At 42.3% G+C, this 18,904-nt stretch overlaps 1 protein-coding gene across 30 annotated transcripts in view; it reads right to left on the minus strand.

Annotated features, from left to right (window-relative positions):
- MAPK8IP3 (mitogen-activated protein kinase 8 interacting protein 3) overlaps positions 1 to 18,904 on the minus strand; it is a 73,257-nt gene that overhangs the window by 14,644 nt on the left and 39,709 nt on the right. For 10 of the 30 annotated variants that reach the window (XR_001524097.3, XM_015642766.3, XM_015642760.3 and 7 more), the window contains 12 exons: positions 15,133 to 15,144; positions 13,489 to 13,506; positions 11,053 to 11,110; positions 9,931 to 10,083; positions 8,205 to 8,286; positions 6,312 to 6,463; positions 5,676 to 5,732; positions 5,048 to 5,218; positions 3,496 to 3,622; positions 2,584 to 2,679; positions 1,210 to 1,371; positions 100 to 265 (listed from right to left, as the gene is read on the minus strand). Coding sequence is in view for 29 of the 30 variants with exons in the window: in XM_015642766.3 (XP_015498252.1) it covers positions 100 to 265; positions 1,210 to 1,371; positions 2,584 to 2,679; positions 3,496 to 3,622; positions 5,048 to 5,218; positions 5,676 to 5,732; positions 6,312 to 6,463; positions 8,205 to 8,286; positions 9,931 to 10,083; positions 11,053 to 11,110; positions 13,489 to 13,506; positions 15,133 to 15,144 (1,254 nt within the window). In the remaining variant the exon portion in view is untranslated. The remainder of the gene's footprint in view (positions 1 to 99; positions 266 to 1,209; positions 1,372 to 2,583; positions 2,680 to 3,495; positions 3,623 to 5,047; positions 5,219 to 5,675; positions 5,733 to 6,311; positions 6,464 to 8,204; positions 8,287 to 9,930; positions 10,084 to 11,052; positions 11,111 to 13,488; positions 13,507 to 15,132; positions 15,145 to 18,904) is intronic. The other 20 variants (XM_015642773.3, XM_015642765.3, XM_015642763.3 and 17 more) reach the window with 12 other exon arrangements.

Below are 18,904 nucleotides of genomic sequence, written 5' to 3' on the forward strand. Positions count from 1 at the left end.
ACACAACAAATCCCAGGGGTTAGTTCTAAAGTGAGGACATCTGTTACTCCTCAGTGGGGCAAGTGACCCTATGCAGACCCCAGCCTGGGCTGCACTCACCAGGGATGCTGGAGATGCAGAGCACGTGAGCATTGCAGACAGTGAACTGGTCCACCACTGTGCCAGGCTGGTTGGCATCAATGATCACAACTTTACTGGTTGACAGTGTGCTAGTGAGGATCCAGACGCGGCTGGATGTGGCATCCATCTCATGGAGCTCCTTTGCCTTTGGGAGAGTAGACACACACAGGCATGATCAGCAGTCCTCTTGGATCAACCTGAGCCAAACAGTGCTTGGCAATATTTACACACAGTATAATTTATTTTAAATTATATATTCTATTCTACAGTAGAACTATAAAAGAAATTTTTCTCTTTTATGTAGTTGTCTAATCAGTTATATTTTAATTTTTATTTTTATTAATTTTATTCCATTCATGTTGCTGCACTAGTATCCAAAGCACTGGCCAAAGAGCGTGCCTGATTCCTTAGGGCAAGGGCAATTTCGTCACTAATTTTTCTGTTGAGATGTCTGAAAAATGTATCACTGAATATTCATCACGTCATTCAGAATGCCATGAATCTGGGATGCAGACAACTGATCAGCTTAAGCAAGCTGGTGTTGGGAGAGTATAAGGCAGCAGTGTAAGACAGGTATGGAGAAAAACCCTACAAACCAGACAGCATAAAATATTGTATTATTATCTGCAAATTACAGCTTAGTTCTTTACATAGGAAAAAAAGCCCCAAATAATCACTTAAGACTGCCAAAAAACAGAAATGGATTAAATCTCAAAAGGCCCAAATGGACTCACAGACTCTATTCTTTTAACAAAAGCTTTGCCTCAATGTATTTATTGTTTTTTTAATTTACAGTGATGAGGACTATGTAATTTTCCTAGCAACCTCATCAAGCATTTAATTGACCTTATTAATTAGGTTTTTATTGAAAATTCCAAACGTTTCAAAAGCAAAGGCTGGAAAACTTTATACTAGATGATTTTTCCCAAATCACACCAAAAGTTACAGAAGCGCTAGCACACCACAACACTGCCCCACAAGTACAAGAATATTTTATGGCATAGTACAAAGGTACTGAGAGAGGGGGTATGGCAGGGATGAAATGAGAAAAAACATTGGAGGGAAAAAAAATCCATTTTATTTTCTGACCTTTTTTTTCTCAGGAGATGTATGATTACTTTTGTTGTTCTCGCCTTCCACTTCCCTATCACAGGTGAGGGGATCATGCCCAGGATCTAGTTTCTGTCCATTCCCAGGCTCCTGTTCCAAAGGTCTCCATCCTGAGAGATTGACTCCAGCTGCACACCACAGCTAAGAAACAGAAGCAGGAATCTGAACTAAGAATTCTGCAGGGTCCTTGGTCTCTTTGAATTTAGTTACCTTTGTGGAGAACTGTCAAATGTCAAACATCTAAAACATTTAGTTGGAAACACCAGATCTTGATGATTTCTACTAGAAGATATCCAATTGGATGAAGGTAAGACAGAGGATCTCTGTATCCAGCAACTTCACTGCTTTTTAGCCACTGCAGCAAAGCAAGCCAGGACATGGCAGACGCTTATTGTGTTCAAACTGACAGAAAGCAGGTTAAATAAGGTATTAGAAAAAGATTCTTCCCTGTGAGGGTGTGAGGCTGGTGAGGCCCTTGCACAGGTTGCCCAGAGAAGCCTGTGGCTGCCCCATCTCTGGAAGTGTGGAAAAAAGTCTGCTGGTTTAGCTACCACATAAGCAGTTTTCTGAAATCAAATCCAGCTAACCTCCTATGAATTATTTCCAGAGAGCTTCTTAAGAGAATGCTTGGAACAGGACTACAAAAACAAATACTAGATTTATCTAAAACCTTAAGAGAAAGATGCTGCACAGAACATTATCTAAAGATCATACCTAGAACCTTCTAGAAACAACAGCATAAATTTTTTCTTACAAGTTAAGCATCAGGATGACTAATGAAAATCATCTCTGAATGAAGTAATGACAAACTGGCTATTTCAAAACAATCAGTTACAGCAGCTAAGTCTGACCACTTATGCCCAACTGCAATTCTACTCAAAACATTCTAGTATTAATAGACATGGCTTCACAAAAATCTGCTCCAGATAATACTGGCCTATTACCAATAAATTCTGGTCAACAGTAAAACCTAAGGAGTGATAAAATATGTTTTTGCTTTCACTTGGTCATTTTCATGAATTTTTATATCAGTTTCCATTACACCCTGAGGAGTCTTAGCAAAAGCATTAGAAGCATAAAATGTTGCTGTTGTTGATGAATTATCTCAAAAAAGCAAAAGATGTCAGAAAACATCAGGGGACCTAGCAACCAGAACCAGATGAGAATTTTGTCCTAAAATACTTTTTCCTACATTCACTGCAAACCACCATTCAGAAAAAGGAAGATAGAATCTGAAATACGTATTGTCAAAAGAATATAAATTGTAAAAACTGCAGGATTAGTGACCTAAATTATTTGCTTATTTATTTCATGTCCCCCTTCTGGACTGCATGGTAAGCAAAAACAACATACCTTCATAGTTGGATCCTTCTCTACTAGTGGGCGACAGTACACAGGCACAGGGACATTTTTCATGCGAGTGTCTTCCTGACCACCATTGGGACTCAGCTAGGGGGAGAAAAGACAAAAAAGACAGTATAAAGTTGCAAACACCAGGATATGGAAAGAGAGGTAGAATCAATATGGCAGAACCAACCAGAGGTGGCTGCTGCTGAGACTTCCTATAATATCTTGTGTGAAACAGAGTCCTTAAGAGGAGCAGCGCACCCAAGAGAACATCTTATAATCATCAGTGCCCCAGTGACGGCAAACAGAGGCTACATATTGCTCTGCTGATAAGAGAAAGGATGCTCCCTGCAAAGAGTCAGGACACTAGCAGTCCCTTCCATCATGACAGTTGGACTTGATGACCTTAAAGGTCTTTTCCAGACTTAATGATTCTATGGCCTGAAACCTTCAAGCCATGCTGCCAGGCTCATCCCATTCAGGGGGTCTCTGACCAGTTAAAAGTGAGGCCTTTAACAACAAATGAGGCTGATGCTGTTTGATTTTGTGTTACTGATAGGAAGAAGTGAGCATAAACTGCATTTGTTTTTCATACTAAATGACTGTTAAAGTTATCAGATTATAAATGAAGTAACTAATGTTCCAGTCCAATTATAACAATTTTAAAAAAAAAAAACCAAAAAAAACCAACTGGACTCTGGTTTAAGGTATTTTTAGTTTAGGGTACTTTTCGGTTTCAGTATTTTCTTGCAGAGGAATGTCCCTCCATTGACTTTGGTGGAGTTATACAGAACATTAATTTGGTCTGTACAGTTATCATACAAACAAAATATGCACATGGTAGGTCTAAATCAAATAGTTTACGACTAGGGTCCTTAGTTAATATCCCACTCAGCTTGTCCAAAGCATGGTCCCTACCTGCTTGTACTTGGCTGGGAGGCTCCAACCACAAGCCTGCAACCGCCCATCATCGTTCCGCACGTGCTCCCGGACCTGCCGGTACTGCTCTCGCTTCTGCTCACGGCGTGCCGAGGACGTACAGTCACTGAGGAGAGAAGCACACTGTCACCCAGCTGATGGTTAAAGAGAGGAGCTGAGGGTGAAGGGAGTATGGCCAGTATTGGGGAGGGCACACACAGAAAACCAAATCCAGCTGTGAAAATAGATGTAGGGAATCAGAAACAAAAAAACTGTTGAGAAGCAGATACAGGCAGTTCAGTCACCTGAGTGATATGGCAAGCCAAGGCATTGTCATCACCTCTTATGATGTTCCAAGAGCCCTTCAGAAACAGAAAATAATCCTTTTTGAAAACTATCTAGGAGATCACACCGATTTTTGCTGAGCTGTTACAATTTATTAATCTAATGTCTCCATCAGGAAGGCATTTTCAGTTCTTCCTTTCCTCATTATAGTAAACTATGAATTTTTCTGTTCATTTTTAAGCTTTCTCTGCTGACAAGGAAAATGCGCACTAACTGCTGGTTCCAACAACTCCAGCTTTGCACTGGCAAAGGTTAAACCAAAAATTTATCTGTGAGCTTTTAGATATGTTTTAATGTAAATAAATGTTGTTTGTAGGCCCCAGCCCTCAAAAGGTTTTTAAAGTATCATCTGAGGTACAAACAACATCAGCACAAAAATTAAATCCTGTGGGCAGCCCCATTATGTAAGGCACTGCTGGGAAATACTTAGATGTCATTAGAGAAAAAGACTGAGTAAGAGCAGTGGGTATCTAAAACATTTAAATTTACCCTTCTACAAGATCCAGTGTCTTTTCAACAAATCTTTTTTATTGTGGAAGTTATCCTACTTTACCACCACATTCTACAAAGACCTTCCATAAAAACATGTGAAACCACACAACCTTTTCCATGGTGGAACATGTTGTCAAGTCTTGCAAAGCACTGAAGAGTTTTCTTCCTTTCATGTTAGCAACACAAAGAATTTGGGTAAGACTGCAGTAGCAATACCCAGAGGCTCATTTTTAGCATGCTTAAGATTAAAACCAAGTACTGGAACTTAAATGTACTGCAGAAAGAACTTTTATCTTCACTTAAACCCCTTGTCAAAAGTGTTGTGCAGACATTCCATCCCTTTGTCCTGATGCTGCCATCACACTTCCACCCTCCTTCATTGTGCCACACAAAAACCCTCCTTCATTCCATCCCAGTCTGCAAATACAAGTGCAGAACTAGACTGGGGTCAACTTGAGCTCCAGTGGTCCCTGCTGAGATGATTCATCATAGCCTGGAAAGCCACAGGTACTGTATGTTTGGGAGGACAAGGTTTGCTGAACCCATCCATGTAGTAACTGGTGAGTGAAAGCTCACAGAGATAAACCACAGAGAATAGAGACATATTAACATCACACACACTGTTTCCAAAGTAGAAAACAGCTTATTTCGAACACTGCTGCTCTTTAGGAGAGCTGCAGGGGAGCCTGGCTTGGCACACAGCCCTGCAACTCACTCGTCAGGGAAGAACTCAAGGGTGCGGCTGCTGGAGGAGATCTGGCACATGGTGTGGCTGCGCCGCTGGCTGAACCCCGCTGTGGTGGGAGACTTGTAGTGGATATTCACAGAGGGGTAGGTCCTCTTTGCTGGGGGAGGGCTGGAGGAAGAGCTGAACAGACGGCTGAAGCTAGGGACAGAAAAAGACCAACAAGTAAGAGAAAAGGTGCTTGGGGAGACAGGCATCATAGATACACAAAAGGGGAAGCAAGAGGCTGCGATCAAAGGCTGTAAGCCTGTCACAAAAACTGCTCTACTTTAAACCCAGACCTACATCCTTGGTTTGATTGGCACAAGGTGTTTTTAGCTTCCAGAAATAGGTACCTATTACAACTGACTGTGAATGTATGGAAGTTTCCATTCCAGGATACTCATGATCTTTTTCAGCTTGTGAAACAAAATCAGTGTGCATGGTGAGATCTGATTTTAATTTCACTAAGGGCAAAGGAAGCTCTTGAAGGCAAAAGGGTTAAGTCAAGAACACTTCTATCTGACTTTAATGTCAGAGTCTACTAAGTTGCTGTCTAAAGTAGAAACAGCAACACTCCCCCTTTTCCTTATCTTGCACAAACCACCAAAGAACTTACAACTGCCAAATGGTGGATTTCTTCTTCTCCTGGACGGATGGGTGCTCACGGGAAGCTCTATGGACAAACAGCAGAACCAAGTTAATCTCTGCCAAGCATGAGGTCATGTCCATTAAGGAAGCCATGCTGAAAGTCAGAATTCATTCTAACTTGTTTCAAGACACCGGGGAAAGGGACATGCACTGGTCTTCAATGCAAGCACACCACTCCACTCTAAGTATCAATGCTGAGGTGAAAAGCAAGTAAGTATGTTTAACATGAAGTTTTATCAATTCTCTGTAACACTGTCTGCCACAGACAGTGTGGGGACCCCAGCATTAGAGTCACTTCAAGCTGTAGCCTTTAGAACTCATCAATCAGAAGCAATACTCCTCCCAAGAGCTTCTCCCAGTTTAATAAGCACACAAGAAACAAGCAAGACAAACAACTGTCCATTGTCTCCAAATAATGGTGGCAACATAAGATTTGCAGCCCAGGTTCAAGAGAGAAAGAACTGGTATTAGGAGAGAAGCATCTACAGTCTGGAAAACTCCCAGTACCTCTCAACCCTATATTAGTAGGGGTTGCATTGACCACAAGGTAAAACATGAACAGGTTCTGTCCTAAACAGGGATTCTACCCAACACCCAGCCTCACCTGATCATCTCTGTCCACCTGACAGCCTCCTGTAACTCCATCAGCCTCTCCTTGTACTGGTTGCGCTCCATCAGGACCCGGGCCATCTCCACACGGGTGAAACGTCGGCGCTGGGCAATGGGAATGTTGTCCTGCAGAGGGGAGGAGCACTGCTTCAGCAAACAAAAGATGGAATGGGATTGAGGTTAGTACCGGGCAAGTCAGGGGACAGACACATATCTGTTAGTTCTTCTCCTGTCCTGCTTGATTTCACCCCATTTCCCCATATGAGGAGCTAATTCAGACAGTGAGCTCCCAACTATGGCCACGAACCTCTGGGTGTTCAGCAAACCCATGGAAATTAGAATGAGAATCACCACCAACTTGAACACACAGCCCTCCCATATACACACCTCAGTGTAGGACTATTGCCCACAAGGTGCTTTGATAGTCTGCAAGGAATGGTAAGAATTGACAGTGGCCTGTTGGTCCAAAAATTTGGAAACCAAAGTTTTAATTCAGTAGCAAAGCCAGTCACAAGCAGCAGGGCGCACCACATAATGCCATCTGCCCCCTCAGGAGGACTGGAAGGAGGTATTCTGTTAGTACAGATGGATAAAGACAGGATAGAAGAAACTAAGGAAATGCCTTTTCCTCTTTGGTGAGACAACCTGACCTTCCAATGAGGGCACAGGCAGCTTTGGGTTGGGAACAACAGGAGTGAAAGCCTCTTTTGAAGAGTGGAAAATGAGAACAACATGACTAAGTTGCAGAAAAAATCTGCCCAAAATAAAAACTGCATGGGTTTTGGAAACCCATTACTAGGAGGTGGCACAGGGCTGTGCTACACTGTGGCAATTCCCTAGTTCAGCCTGGATGGTAAGTGCTACTGAGAGCTGGAACACCACAAATTAACCCAGTTACCCTCTAGCCTCCCTAGACTTTGAATCAAATCTGTATAACTAGTCAAAACAAGAACTGTATAAACAAAATGGAATTTATAAATTATTTTTTAAATTATAAAAAGAACCGGTCCTCCTGTCTGTTCAGCTGTAAACAAATACAACTCTCTTCAGCAGCTCATGACCACAACCTGAAAATGTTCCTATCTACCTAAATTCTCAACAGACAAAAAGTTCACTCCAATTAAGTCAAAAGATTTAGGCTAAAACAGAACCTGCTCTGATACCTTGTGTAAGAAAGAAAACAGTAACACTGGTAAGTTTTACCTTATTATTACTCTATTGAATTCTCTAGCAGGGACATTTACAAGTACAATCTTGTTACTGCTTGATTTGCCTTTTTTTCAGCTAAGCCGGTCTTTGTTGAAAAGCCTCTATCCCAGCCAAACCAGTTTCAAGAGCTGTCCTAGAAGAACAGCCCACAAGCCTTCTCTGCCTGTACGCTCTAACAGGCAGTACTGGCATATGGAAAAGAATTAACAAGGAAAACACAGCACTAAGACATGGTGCTAGTCACCGTTGCAAAGCTGGCTGCGTAAGCTGGATTTCACTGCATGATGTCCTCACAGCTACATCTTCACTGCCAACATGGGGACAGGCTCTTCTGGAGAAGCCTGACAATCATAACAGCTTGAGGGAATCCTTACTTCACATTAGGTTTTAATTCTAAATTAGGATGGTATTGAACAGGGCAGTGCTCTAGCACCCAGCTGGAGAAACTACATCCTGCACAGTAGTACTGCCACTGGGTCGGCTGCGCCTCTGTGCCAGATTCTGGTTTGAAAGTTGTATGAAGGGATTTCATGCTCATCAGCCACAACCCATTCACCACCCTCGCCCTCACTGCTAACAAAGGCACATCAATCTGCATCTCAGGACTCATATACACGAAGCAATATAGGAAAGTAAATCAACCCCCTTTCCCCACAGGCATTTTAGTAATGTCATATACCAATTCTGTACAGAGATAGCTGCTTACATCCTCCACCTCCTCTTTGGGCTCTCGTCGGGCAACAATTGCTTCAGATTTCACTCTAGAAAACAGGAAGAAAGGGATCAAAACAGCAAGTGACACCATGGCTGGCTTCAGGAAGAGAACCAGCTATGGGAAGTCTGACTGCATCCATCACAAGGGGGTGATCTCAAACCATGTGTACCAAGTATACAAATTCTGAGATGCTTTTCTGGCATTTTCCTTCCCTCTTCCAGCACATTACTCTTAACAGCTTCACTGACCTCACCCCATTTTTTTCAAACATTTGTTGTGAGCACCAAAATACTGATCACTGGAAGAATCCAGCCAGTTTCTATTTCTGAACCAGCATCTACGTTCAAATATTTGATATTCAAATATTTGATGAGAACTGAGCCATTTCCAACAGGGAAAATGCTGGCTAAAATGCTTCTGATTTCAGTAGATTCTCTGATTCTTTGTGATTCAATACAGTGAAAAAAGCCCCCAATGTGAAGAATAGTTTGCCAAAATGATAAAGAACACCAAGCCCTGTCAAAAAATATTGGAAGTATTTACATAAGTGCTTTCATTTTCTTTGATCTCCTACTTTATGAGGCATTACAAAAGGCATTTAAAAAACCTCCCTTGAAAGACTACTTCCATTTCAGACATTCTGAACTATGGATGCTGAAAGCAGGCAGGGAGCACAGAGCCTGTGTGAAACTAAGTCACACAGGTTTCTCATTCTGGCCTGAGAAAGCATAAGAAAGAATCCAAACAGTCCTTGGTAAAGGACAACAATCTTTGCAGGTTTTTAGGAAAACAGTCAAGGGGCGGTGTTCCACTTAACAGATGATGGCAATGTGTACCTTTAATGACCAATAAGAGTTTTACCTCTCAGACCTTGTTGAACATGTGTATAAAAGAAGATTAAGAATAATAAACTTTGCTCTCTTGGACAGCTAATAGAGTCATGCCATACTACTTCACCGTTCCTAATATAGGGTGATACTGAGCAACAAAGAGACCAGACTGTGTTATTCTTGGTGATTCTGAGCTCAGACTACAGCACCTTCTAGATTCTCACCAGCTGGAGAATAAACTGTGTCTTCTGCCCAGAGCACCTGCAGTCAAGCACAGACAGCCACAATGAAACTGTTCTGCTCCGAGCTCCAGAAGGCAGATTTGTGTGTATGGATGTGAAACCATCCCAGGCTTTGCTGGGTTTTAGTTTCTTTAGTTTGAAAGCAAGATAAAAAGTAGTATCTTCCTGTATCAGACTTTAGAAACTCTTTTGCCTCTTCACAGTCTTTACAAGAGCAATGAAACAATAACTGATACAGGCATTTAGATATTTCTTGTGTAACCCTGTATGAGCTCTTTCAGCAACTGGATGGGCATTCACTTGTCTCAGAGCCTGGCTGCCAGAAGGATCAAGCTCTTGGCAGTTTCCTTCAAAACTATTGGTTTTGAAATTCCCTTTCTTTGGGTGGTTTTGGTTGTTGTTGGTTGATTGCCTTTTAATTGCAAATTTAAACCTTTAATGCTTCACTCCAGGGCATCTGGGTTTTTAGCTGCTTCAGAATACTAATCCTGCCCTGTTGTGCTCTCTAAAGTACCTTTGGATGTCAATGCTAACCCCATGAGTGAAACAGAGTAAAACAGGAGATGGGCTTACCACTCCTCACTCCCAGCTCCTTGGGGCAGGGGAGTAATCACTCACCTCTTTAGCTCCTCCTCCAGCTCCTTGACTCTGGTTTCTATTTTGGCTTTGGCTTGCTTTGTTGCTTCCAGTTCTCCCTTCAGCACCTCCTGCTCCCCAGACAGCTGGTCCACCTTGGCAATCAAATCATTCTTCACAACGTTCAAAGCATTTCTTGAAGATGTGAAAGGGACAATAAGCAAAAATGCCCAAAACCAGCAGCTGTCCATAAAAGAGACCTTTAACTAAAGTCCCAGGCACTACAAGGAGAGTTGAAACAAGTGTGTTTAACAATTCAATTCAGCTATGACTCAAGGGAAATTAAACTTTGGGAAGATGGAGCTGCAGAAGAACAGAGAAATCACCCAAATTGTTCAGGATGAGGTTTGTCCATTACTGTATCCTGACTAACAAACCAACCTCTCCTTCGGAAAATGGCAGAACACTGCAGAAGGCATGTGTAGAGCAACCTATCTGTTTTTGACAGAATTAAAGTCTGAAATACATCTCTCAGAACTGCTGTCATCTGCAATTGAGGATGATTACAGATGATGGCAATAGAAATACACATTTCCAATCAGCTCCAAAACATCTTAAATTTATAAAATCAGTAGCTTCCCGTAACAGTAGGTTCTCCAGAGCTCCCCTGGGCGTACTCTGCTTTCCTCTTCCCGGCTTCTCAGTTTTAATAGCTGGTTTACTAGCTTTTCTCAAAAATAAACTCCATTACATTGTCTGCTTCTCCTTCATCAACTACAAAATATTTGAGAACTCAACAGTGACAATTTTTTTTTTCCTAATAACAAACCTTGCAAATAAAACCTTATTATCAGCAACATCCTCACAGAGGCTCAGACCAACACAAGGATTCCCACTGAAGTTAATTTAAACCTTGCAACTGATCTCAGATGACATCAGGCCCTACCAGTACATGCCTAGAGGCTTTATCCAAGTGCCTGCAGAAAGGAAAACAGTAAGGAAATATCTCAGGAGAGAAATTCTTCTTCTGCAAGTGAAGGAACAAGTATTCAGGACAACCATTTAGATAAAAAAGTGAGGCAGGAGTTCTGACCAAGACCTACTCCAAGGTGACATCTCATTTTTAACCAGGCAGGTAGGTCAGAGCATGCGACAGTTCCTTACTTGGTCTCCAGGAGCTGAGAGTTCTCCAACAGCAGATTGCCCACTTCTTTGCCCATTCCTGAAAAGAAAGGCCAGGCAGTTTTCACCTGCTCTCCTAGAAATATGCAGCTTTTGTGGCACTGCCTAACTTATGCTTGAGGAAAAGAAATCACTTTTGTTAGGCTTCCCTAGATTACTGTGTTTTGTGTGGAGAGTGGCGTGTCTCTAGCTGAATGACCAAACAGCACCAGCAAAGACATCCATGTGTCCTGTAGCGAATACAAATTCAGACCTAGCTTCTCACCCCAACCTTAAAAGACCTCTTTGAGAGGGACAGAGGGGAAAGCTTCACTAATACCAATCAGGGATGTCAAGGCAGTAACTCCTGGTTCAGCCATGAGCTATTGCAAACATTTTTTATCATGCTTCACACAGAATGAAGGTAGAGTTTATGGGTTTTCCACAGAGAATAGCAGAATACTGTCCAAGTTGCTGTCCTGATCTGCACACCAGTGATTTTCTTCCTTTCTTAGTATAAGCCAAATTTTCTGCTTGCATGATTTGGGATCATGGTTGTGAAGAGTTTCATGCATACGAAAGGCTTACCCATTACTGACCTTGTGCTTGAGTAATTTTAATAGCAATTAATTTAGTTTATTTAGAGCAATTTATTAGGACTGCAGATTGTCCCTTGCTACAGGGACAATCCTGTACCTGTACCCTTACAGCTCTAACAGCTTCTTCACAGGTATTTAAAATGGGAAGTCTCAGTTCCACCACTTCAGAACCACACTTAACACCTACAGCAGACACTCTGCACTTGCACTTGGGCATCCATGTACAATTGCAATCTGCGGAATGGTTTACAAGAACATTGACACATCTGGGGCTAAGACTGAAGGTCAAATTCAGTATTTCATAAAACAAATGAAATTTAGGGACCAAAAGCACATCTGGACTGTTTCCCACTGCCAGGAACTTGCTGAGTCTCAGGGTCAGCCTCTGTCCTATGGTAAGGAACAGAGGCCACCTGAGAGCTGAAGGCAGAGGCCTCTCCCTGTTGGAGGACAGTCCTGAGGGGTGCAGCTCATATCTCACCACAGGTCCCAGAGCATGAAGAAGTCTCCCCACAATCAGTATTTGTCCTGCCCTCTGAACTCTCTCTTCCTTCACAGCGAAGACATCAACAGTCTTCATGATACATCATTTGCTGATTAATTAGTATTTGCAGAAAGTAAAAACAACACAAACTTGAATTAAATGGAAGTTAGAAGAACATGGCAGCACATGAGAAGTGAGAAAACACCACAACACTCCAACACACAGATCTTCTTCCCACAGTTAAACAGAATGAATTTATGATGACAAATGCAAATTCTCAGCAACAATGAGTAAGAAGCAGCATTTTCAAAAAACTTTTAAAAAATTAGTGACAGATAATTAATCACTTTGATGTTTCAGGCAATGTGTGTTAGAGAATATTCCAACAGCACAAAAGTGAGAAACACTAATTGCAATGCAAACTATTTTGCATTTTGGGTTGGTAAGGTGAAGGTGAAATATCTATAGCCCTTGTTTTTTACAACATGCCGCATGTAGGTCAGAAGACCCAGAAGTCTTCTGTTTATAAAATTATTTTCTTGCTCATTTTTAGTGATTGTACAAATAACCAATTAAATATTTAGCCTGTAAGGCATTAAATTGGCACAAGAACATTAAAGGTGCTGAAGAACATCCAGGGAAAAGCTCATCCCCATATTTTTTTTTTTTTTTAATTAAATCTTTTTCCTTCATATTATTGAGTCATACATCCCTCTCTGCAGCTGTTTTTGGGAAAGAAATTAATTCTGGGAAGAGGGTGAGCTATCATACCAGAACTGAAGGTCACACAGCATTCCGTCAGTATCCTTCACCACAGCTTCTACTTGTGTATGATGCAGTGACAGCCCAATGCCTTAACCACCTAGAGGGTTATAAAGGCTCCTTCGGCAATAAAAAACAGGAGGAAGCCTCCTAGAGCCATGGAGTGGCACTACAAGATCATCTTGCACAGGCTGCAATAGGACAGCTCTGCTCATGGGAAGAAAACTTTCAGTATGCAGAGACTATAAGGAGACCTCTTCAACCCTCTGGGGGTATGGAGCAAAGGTATATGAGGTCTGGGCAGAGCCCTGTCCAGCAGAGCACCTACACCATCTTTATCCCACAGCCAGGCAAACAATGTGAAGCATCAAAGCAGATAATCAATGACATTGAAACAGACGAGAATCCCCAAACCACCTCAACAGAGCAGCTGCATCCTGCTTCTTGAAGAGGTGCTGCCACTACCACAAAAAACCAAACCAAGGTGATACAAGGCATATGGATAGATGATGAGTGGATGAAAGGAATGCATAAAAAAATGCACATTAAAAAAAAAAAAGAAAAGGAAAAAAAGTAAAAAGGCCTTCGCCTTACCAAAGAAATCATCCCGTACTATGAGAGCCATCCCATACGAGAAAGGGAACAGAAAGAGATGGGGACAAAGGGGAAGAAAGGAAGAGAAAAAACAGCAGCCATTAAGTACCAGTCTGTAAACAGCAAACAGAGCAGCTCATCAGCACATGTACAGTGTGTGGTGCCAGCACATGTGATGCTTGGTAGAAAGTTATCTTGTTCTGCTGTAGCTTGACCTAACAGGGACTTTATCTCAGAGTGTCCTAGAACAGTTCGGGTTGAAAGGGACATTTAAAACTCATCCATTTCCAGTCCCTGTTATTCCCTCCCACTAGATGACGTTTCTCTAAGCCCCATCTAACCTGGCCTTGAACGCTCCCAGGGATGAAGCAGCCACAGCTTCTCTGGGCAACCTGTGCCAGGGCCTTATCATCCTAATTGCAAAAAAAATAAATTCTTTAATCTAATCTAAATCTCTCCTCTTTTGTTTTAAACCATCACCCCTTGTTCTATCACAACAGATGTCAGGGTAAGCTTGAGATGACCTTCATCTGCTTTCTTCATCTTCATCATCTTTCCTATAAACTCATCCTTGAGTTTCCCATCACCACAACAAAGGCAGGTCAATAGACATGATGAATAGGGTGAAGGAAGAACAACAGTAGCAGGGGAAAAAAGAACAAAAGTGGGGCTGAGTATCAAAACTTTTGTCTGGCCTAAAAAGGCCAAAAGGTACCTCCACACTGCAACAAACTTCAACCAAACTTCAGTGGGAGGTTTTCTGAGGAATGTTCACAAAAAATGTGGCTTACAGTAAAACCAGTCTGAATTAAAAGAAGGGATGATTCCATCCCTTTCTTGGTATCATTACAGAGCCCACACTGAGCAGTGCTGAGCACAGGGACATAGCACAGCTTGTTGGAGCCATCGCAGCTGCCAGGTCTCCGTCTTTACTACAGGGCAATTTTTACCCCGTTTGTACTGTAATCAAGAGCGATCCCCTTGACTTCAACTGAAATTGCTTCAGGGCCCAAGTGTATTTTACAGGCAGGTGCAAACCTGATGGCAGAGCATGGCCCTAGAGCAGCAAGCTTCCTCCAACAAAGGACAGAGCCATCACCCAGCTTCTGAGACAAAAAGGCAAAGTTTTCACCAAAGACAGAGCTTTGCCACTAACCCATCATGAAAGTGTCTTTAATGTCACTGCCACAGTACCTCTAGGGGGTTGGTTTGCACCAGGTAACCCCCCACAGCCACTGGTACATGGAGGGACTCTTTACAGCACAGGCCATGGAGAGGATAGTGGGACCCTCACTCAGTCTGTTCCCACCCAACCTCTGCTACAAGTATCCTTCCTGGCAGAAAAAGTCCTTTGAGCCCTGAGACCTCAAGTGACAGGCTAGTGCAATGCTGTGGAGCAAACCTGCCGGCAGCCACTCAAGAGAAAGTGGGTTGAGAGGCAGCAGGAATGTGAGCAGAGCAGGGACCTCCTGCTGCAGGGACCCACCAGTGTGAGGCAACCAAGCAAGGCAAGGTGGGAGAAGTCTGCAAAGCCAGCTGTGTTTGGACAAGAGCAGGGGAGTATCACACGTGTATACCACATCATCCAACCTCAACTAGAAAAAAGGAAACAAGGAGAACTGAGCAGGAGAAGGAGATACACACCTGAGAACTCCCCTATGCGCCATGTCCAGCGAAGCACAGAGAGACAAGGGAAAAAGGAAGTGAAAAAGGATCCATCAGTGACTGAAACCAACAAAATCTTGTTCAAAAAAAATTAACAATGATTCGGCCATTTCAATGTCAAAAGGCATGAAATAGTAAGGACAGGACCTGCCATAGCTGCTGATGGCATGACTCTACATATAGGACAGAAAAACCAACCAAGGAAAAGTAACCTGTGGTACAACTGCAAACATACACCTCAGCTATCTATCCCCAGATTTCCAGACGTGGATGCGAGGCAATCAGATCTTCCTTAACTGGGTTAACCTTTTTTTGTCTTTATTTAGTCATCTACCACAAAATTCAGAACAGCTCATTCCCACTACCTCTCACTTCCCCTCCCCTTGTGATTTTAACAGCTGGATCCTCTGACAGTAACTGTGGTCTCCAGTGACACTTCAGCCTGCAAAAGACAACTGGTTGCATGTAAAACCTTTTTTTTTTGTACAGTGTAGCACTGGAACTTAGTTTGATAATCTCATTACAATTTCTGTACACAACAGTGTATATAAACTTACCGGTAATAAGGCTGCATTTCTGTCTTTACCACAGACCCCTTGTTCTTTCATTTCCAAAGCAAATATAGTTGGTTATCCTAAACCTGAATCACAGAATGGTCTAGACTGGAATTATCATCCACAGTTTTACCCCCTGCCATGGGCAGGGACACCTTTCACTATCCCAGTTTGCTCCAAGCCCCCTCTAACCTAGCCTTGGACACTCCCAGAGATGGGGCAGGCAGAGCCTCTTTGGGCAATCAGCCCACCACCCTCAATAAAAGGACCTGTCCACTGAGCACATCCGAACTGCTGTGATGGTTTGATGGAAACTCTTGGGATAGGGAAGAGCAGGAAGTGGGATCTGGTAGAAGGGGGAGCTGAGAAAAGGGGAGACGGGAGAGCAGGAGCCTACCCAGGATCACCTGTGATTAACAAGTGAATATGCAGGAAAATAGACAACTAGTGCTCCAAAGTCTGTAGGAGAAATAAGGGAATTTGGTCCTCTATTCCCACTAGTAAATAATTGTTCTCACTACACATTTTTCTCCAGAGTACTTCCTATACAAACCCATGTATGTAAAGCAGTATTAGAGGCAGGAGGAAACCCACATGTTTTGTGGGTTTTATCCAAAATAGTAAAACATGAAGAATGCCAATTATGTACCAGGAATAAATGGGATTTTTCATTCCAGAATCAGACTTGCCAGCCAGCCACTGCTCAAGGGTAATTTCAGTAAGTCCTGTTTTTAAAGTCTTCTTTAATGAGGTCCTTTCTTTAAGAAACCAAGACCAGAATAAATTACAGAATGACTGCCAAGTTTTCAGAGACTGGAGGAAGTAGTAAGTCTTCACTTAAGTGACCTTAGAGTCATTCATTAATTTGATTTACAGAAAGAAGCGAGCTCCAAATAAGACCAAGAGAGAACTCTTTCAGCTTGTTTCTTACATAATGCTTTTATAAACATGATGCTCATAAAGCACCATTTCCTCTGTGTCTTTTCAGACTCAAAAGTACAGTACAAAGAGAGAACATTCTACCTAAAAAAAAAGACAAGATTTTGGATTATGTTGACAGATTTTTGTCAGCTCTGAGATTTAACCCTTTGCTTCTACCTTTACCAGACTTTCTTTCGTGCCTTCTGTTGTGCAAAGCCAAAAAAAAGTACCAGTCTCATTTCTTGTTGGCAGACACAACCCCTGAGATCCCTCTGCACTTCCTCCCTTTGGACAACCAGCAATGTGTGTGTTCATTTTAAAAACACTCGTATGTGCCAGTCAGTGGCCAAAACTCAGCAAAAGGATTAATTAGATCAATGTTTATCACAAAAAAAAGGCACAGAACTACCTGATTTCACCACAGTCCATCTCCCAAGTTTGAAAAGGAACCAGTTATTTTGCTGACCCACCATGGGATCACCCAAGAGGGTCTGGTGCTGTGCCAGAAAATGGTCCCAGCATAGAAATGTCCTCCTCGTAAGCCATGCTAGTCTTCAGAAATTACACTATGATCTTCAGGGCTCAACACTTACAAGGGCACTGTTCAACAGTCTTTGTACACTTCTATTGCAAGTCGTAACTCCCAAACAATAGACATCTCACCACACCGAAGTCTTTGTGCAGCCTTGTAGCAGGAAGAGGTGAAGCACCTTTGACTTCATCTGAGACTGTAGTGAACAACCATGCAAGATTTGGGCAATAAAAAGCTTTGGGCCTTCTAAAACAACAGTCTGCATTTCTTGCTGATCACTGGGTCAGGCTACAGGGTCATCCCAAGGGGAAGTGGATTTCCAGGAGGCAGGCTTCCAAAGCGGGAAGCACATTGTCTGAAGACGTTCACACACCAAGCAAGTAATTTTCCAGAATAGTAACTCTTCCAAGCCAATAATACTCGATACCCCAGCCATTTTGGGGGGAGAAGGAAAGCAGCAGTTGGCACAGTGATTAGCAGAGACACAGAATCAACCCAACACTCCTTGATAAGGAAGGAGTGGACACAAGGACCAAGAAAGAGATACTCAATAGCATGATTATCCATGGTTTTAGTGTTTTGATTCCGATAGGAAGAGAGCTCCTGATAATGTATAGAGCTGTCTAACCAAAATTCATTCCACAGCTTTAACCATCACGTGTAGTTCCTACTGTCAAGCTTCCCTTTAAGCAGGAGCTCCAGCCCTTCTGCAAATGGCTACCAGCATTTAGGGGATTCTCAAACCCAGAAATCTTGCTTTTCCTTCAAAATTCTTAATTTTGTAAATATTTGCACAGATTGCCTCCCACTGCAGGCAGAGAAAGCCTGTGTGTTCATCCTGAGTCTTCTGCAGATAGTTTTTCTTCTGTCAATCTTGAGTTGAAGGTGAAACAATAAATTATTTTATGCTTTAGGCAATGTCATGAAGGCTCTCATACATGCTGCAGGGCTAGCATGATTTAAAAAAAAAACAACCCCAACCTACTCATATCAAAAAGCTATTGCAAGCATTCTCATGATGGTCTGGTTCATGTTCTTAATTTCAATCACACTATTATATAATAGTACAATTTCACAGATATTTGTCTTTCATCAAACAAGAAGTACTCCTTTCCAGATTTCAGTCCACATCTTCAAGGTTAATTTTTTGTTTAAAAGGGCAAAATCCACCCTCCCCTGCAGAAACATATGCTTCTTAAGGGTCCTGATACAAGACATATCAAAGCTGATACCTTCCCATTTTGGGCAAAGGTGAGCTGCTACAAGTCTGTGACGTACTTCAGCTCATTCTGTTCTGGACACATTCACAAAACCAAATTTACAAGATTATCCATAAGCAGATCTGTATCAGTAATCACCAGAAAATAAATGTTTGATTTCAGATCAGATCTCTTGCCACTAAGTACACATAACACATTGTTTCTGAAGTTCTCATGGATCCCAAAGCTCCTTAAAGCAAGCAGTAACATGGAAAATGAGCTACACTGCTACAAACTCTATCAGCTGCCCACATCACCTGAGTATTCAAAGACCACTTGTAGTGTCCTGATGCAGGAAAACAGCAGGAATTAAGAACATGCTTAAATTCTGTCAAAAAACAAGACTTAGATACTCAGGAATCCAATAGAAAAAGTATGGAGAGGGCTCAGAGGCAAAGCTGCTTCTCTGACTGCTGCAGAGTCCCAGCCAGGAACACAGAACACATCCTGGCTACAAGTATTACAAACACCTTCAAAACCAGCTT

The sequence above is a fragment of the Parus major genome, chromosome 14 (genome assembly GCF_001522545.3).
Source record: "Parus major isolate Abel chromosome 14, Parus_major1.1, whole genome shotgun sequence".
Lineage (NCBI taxonomy): Eukaryota > Metazoa > Chordata > Aves > Passeriformes > Paridae > Parus > Parus major.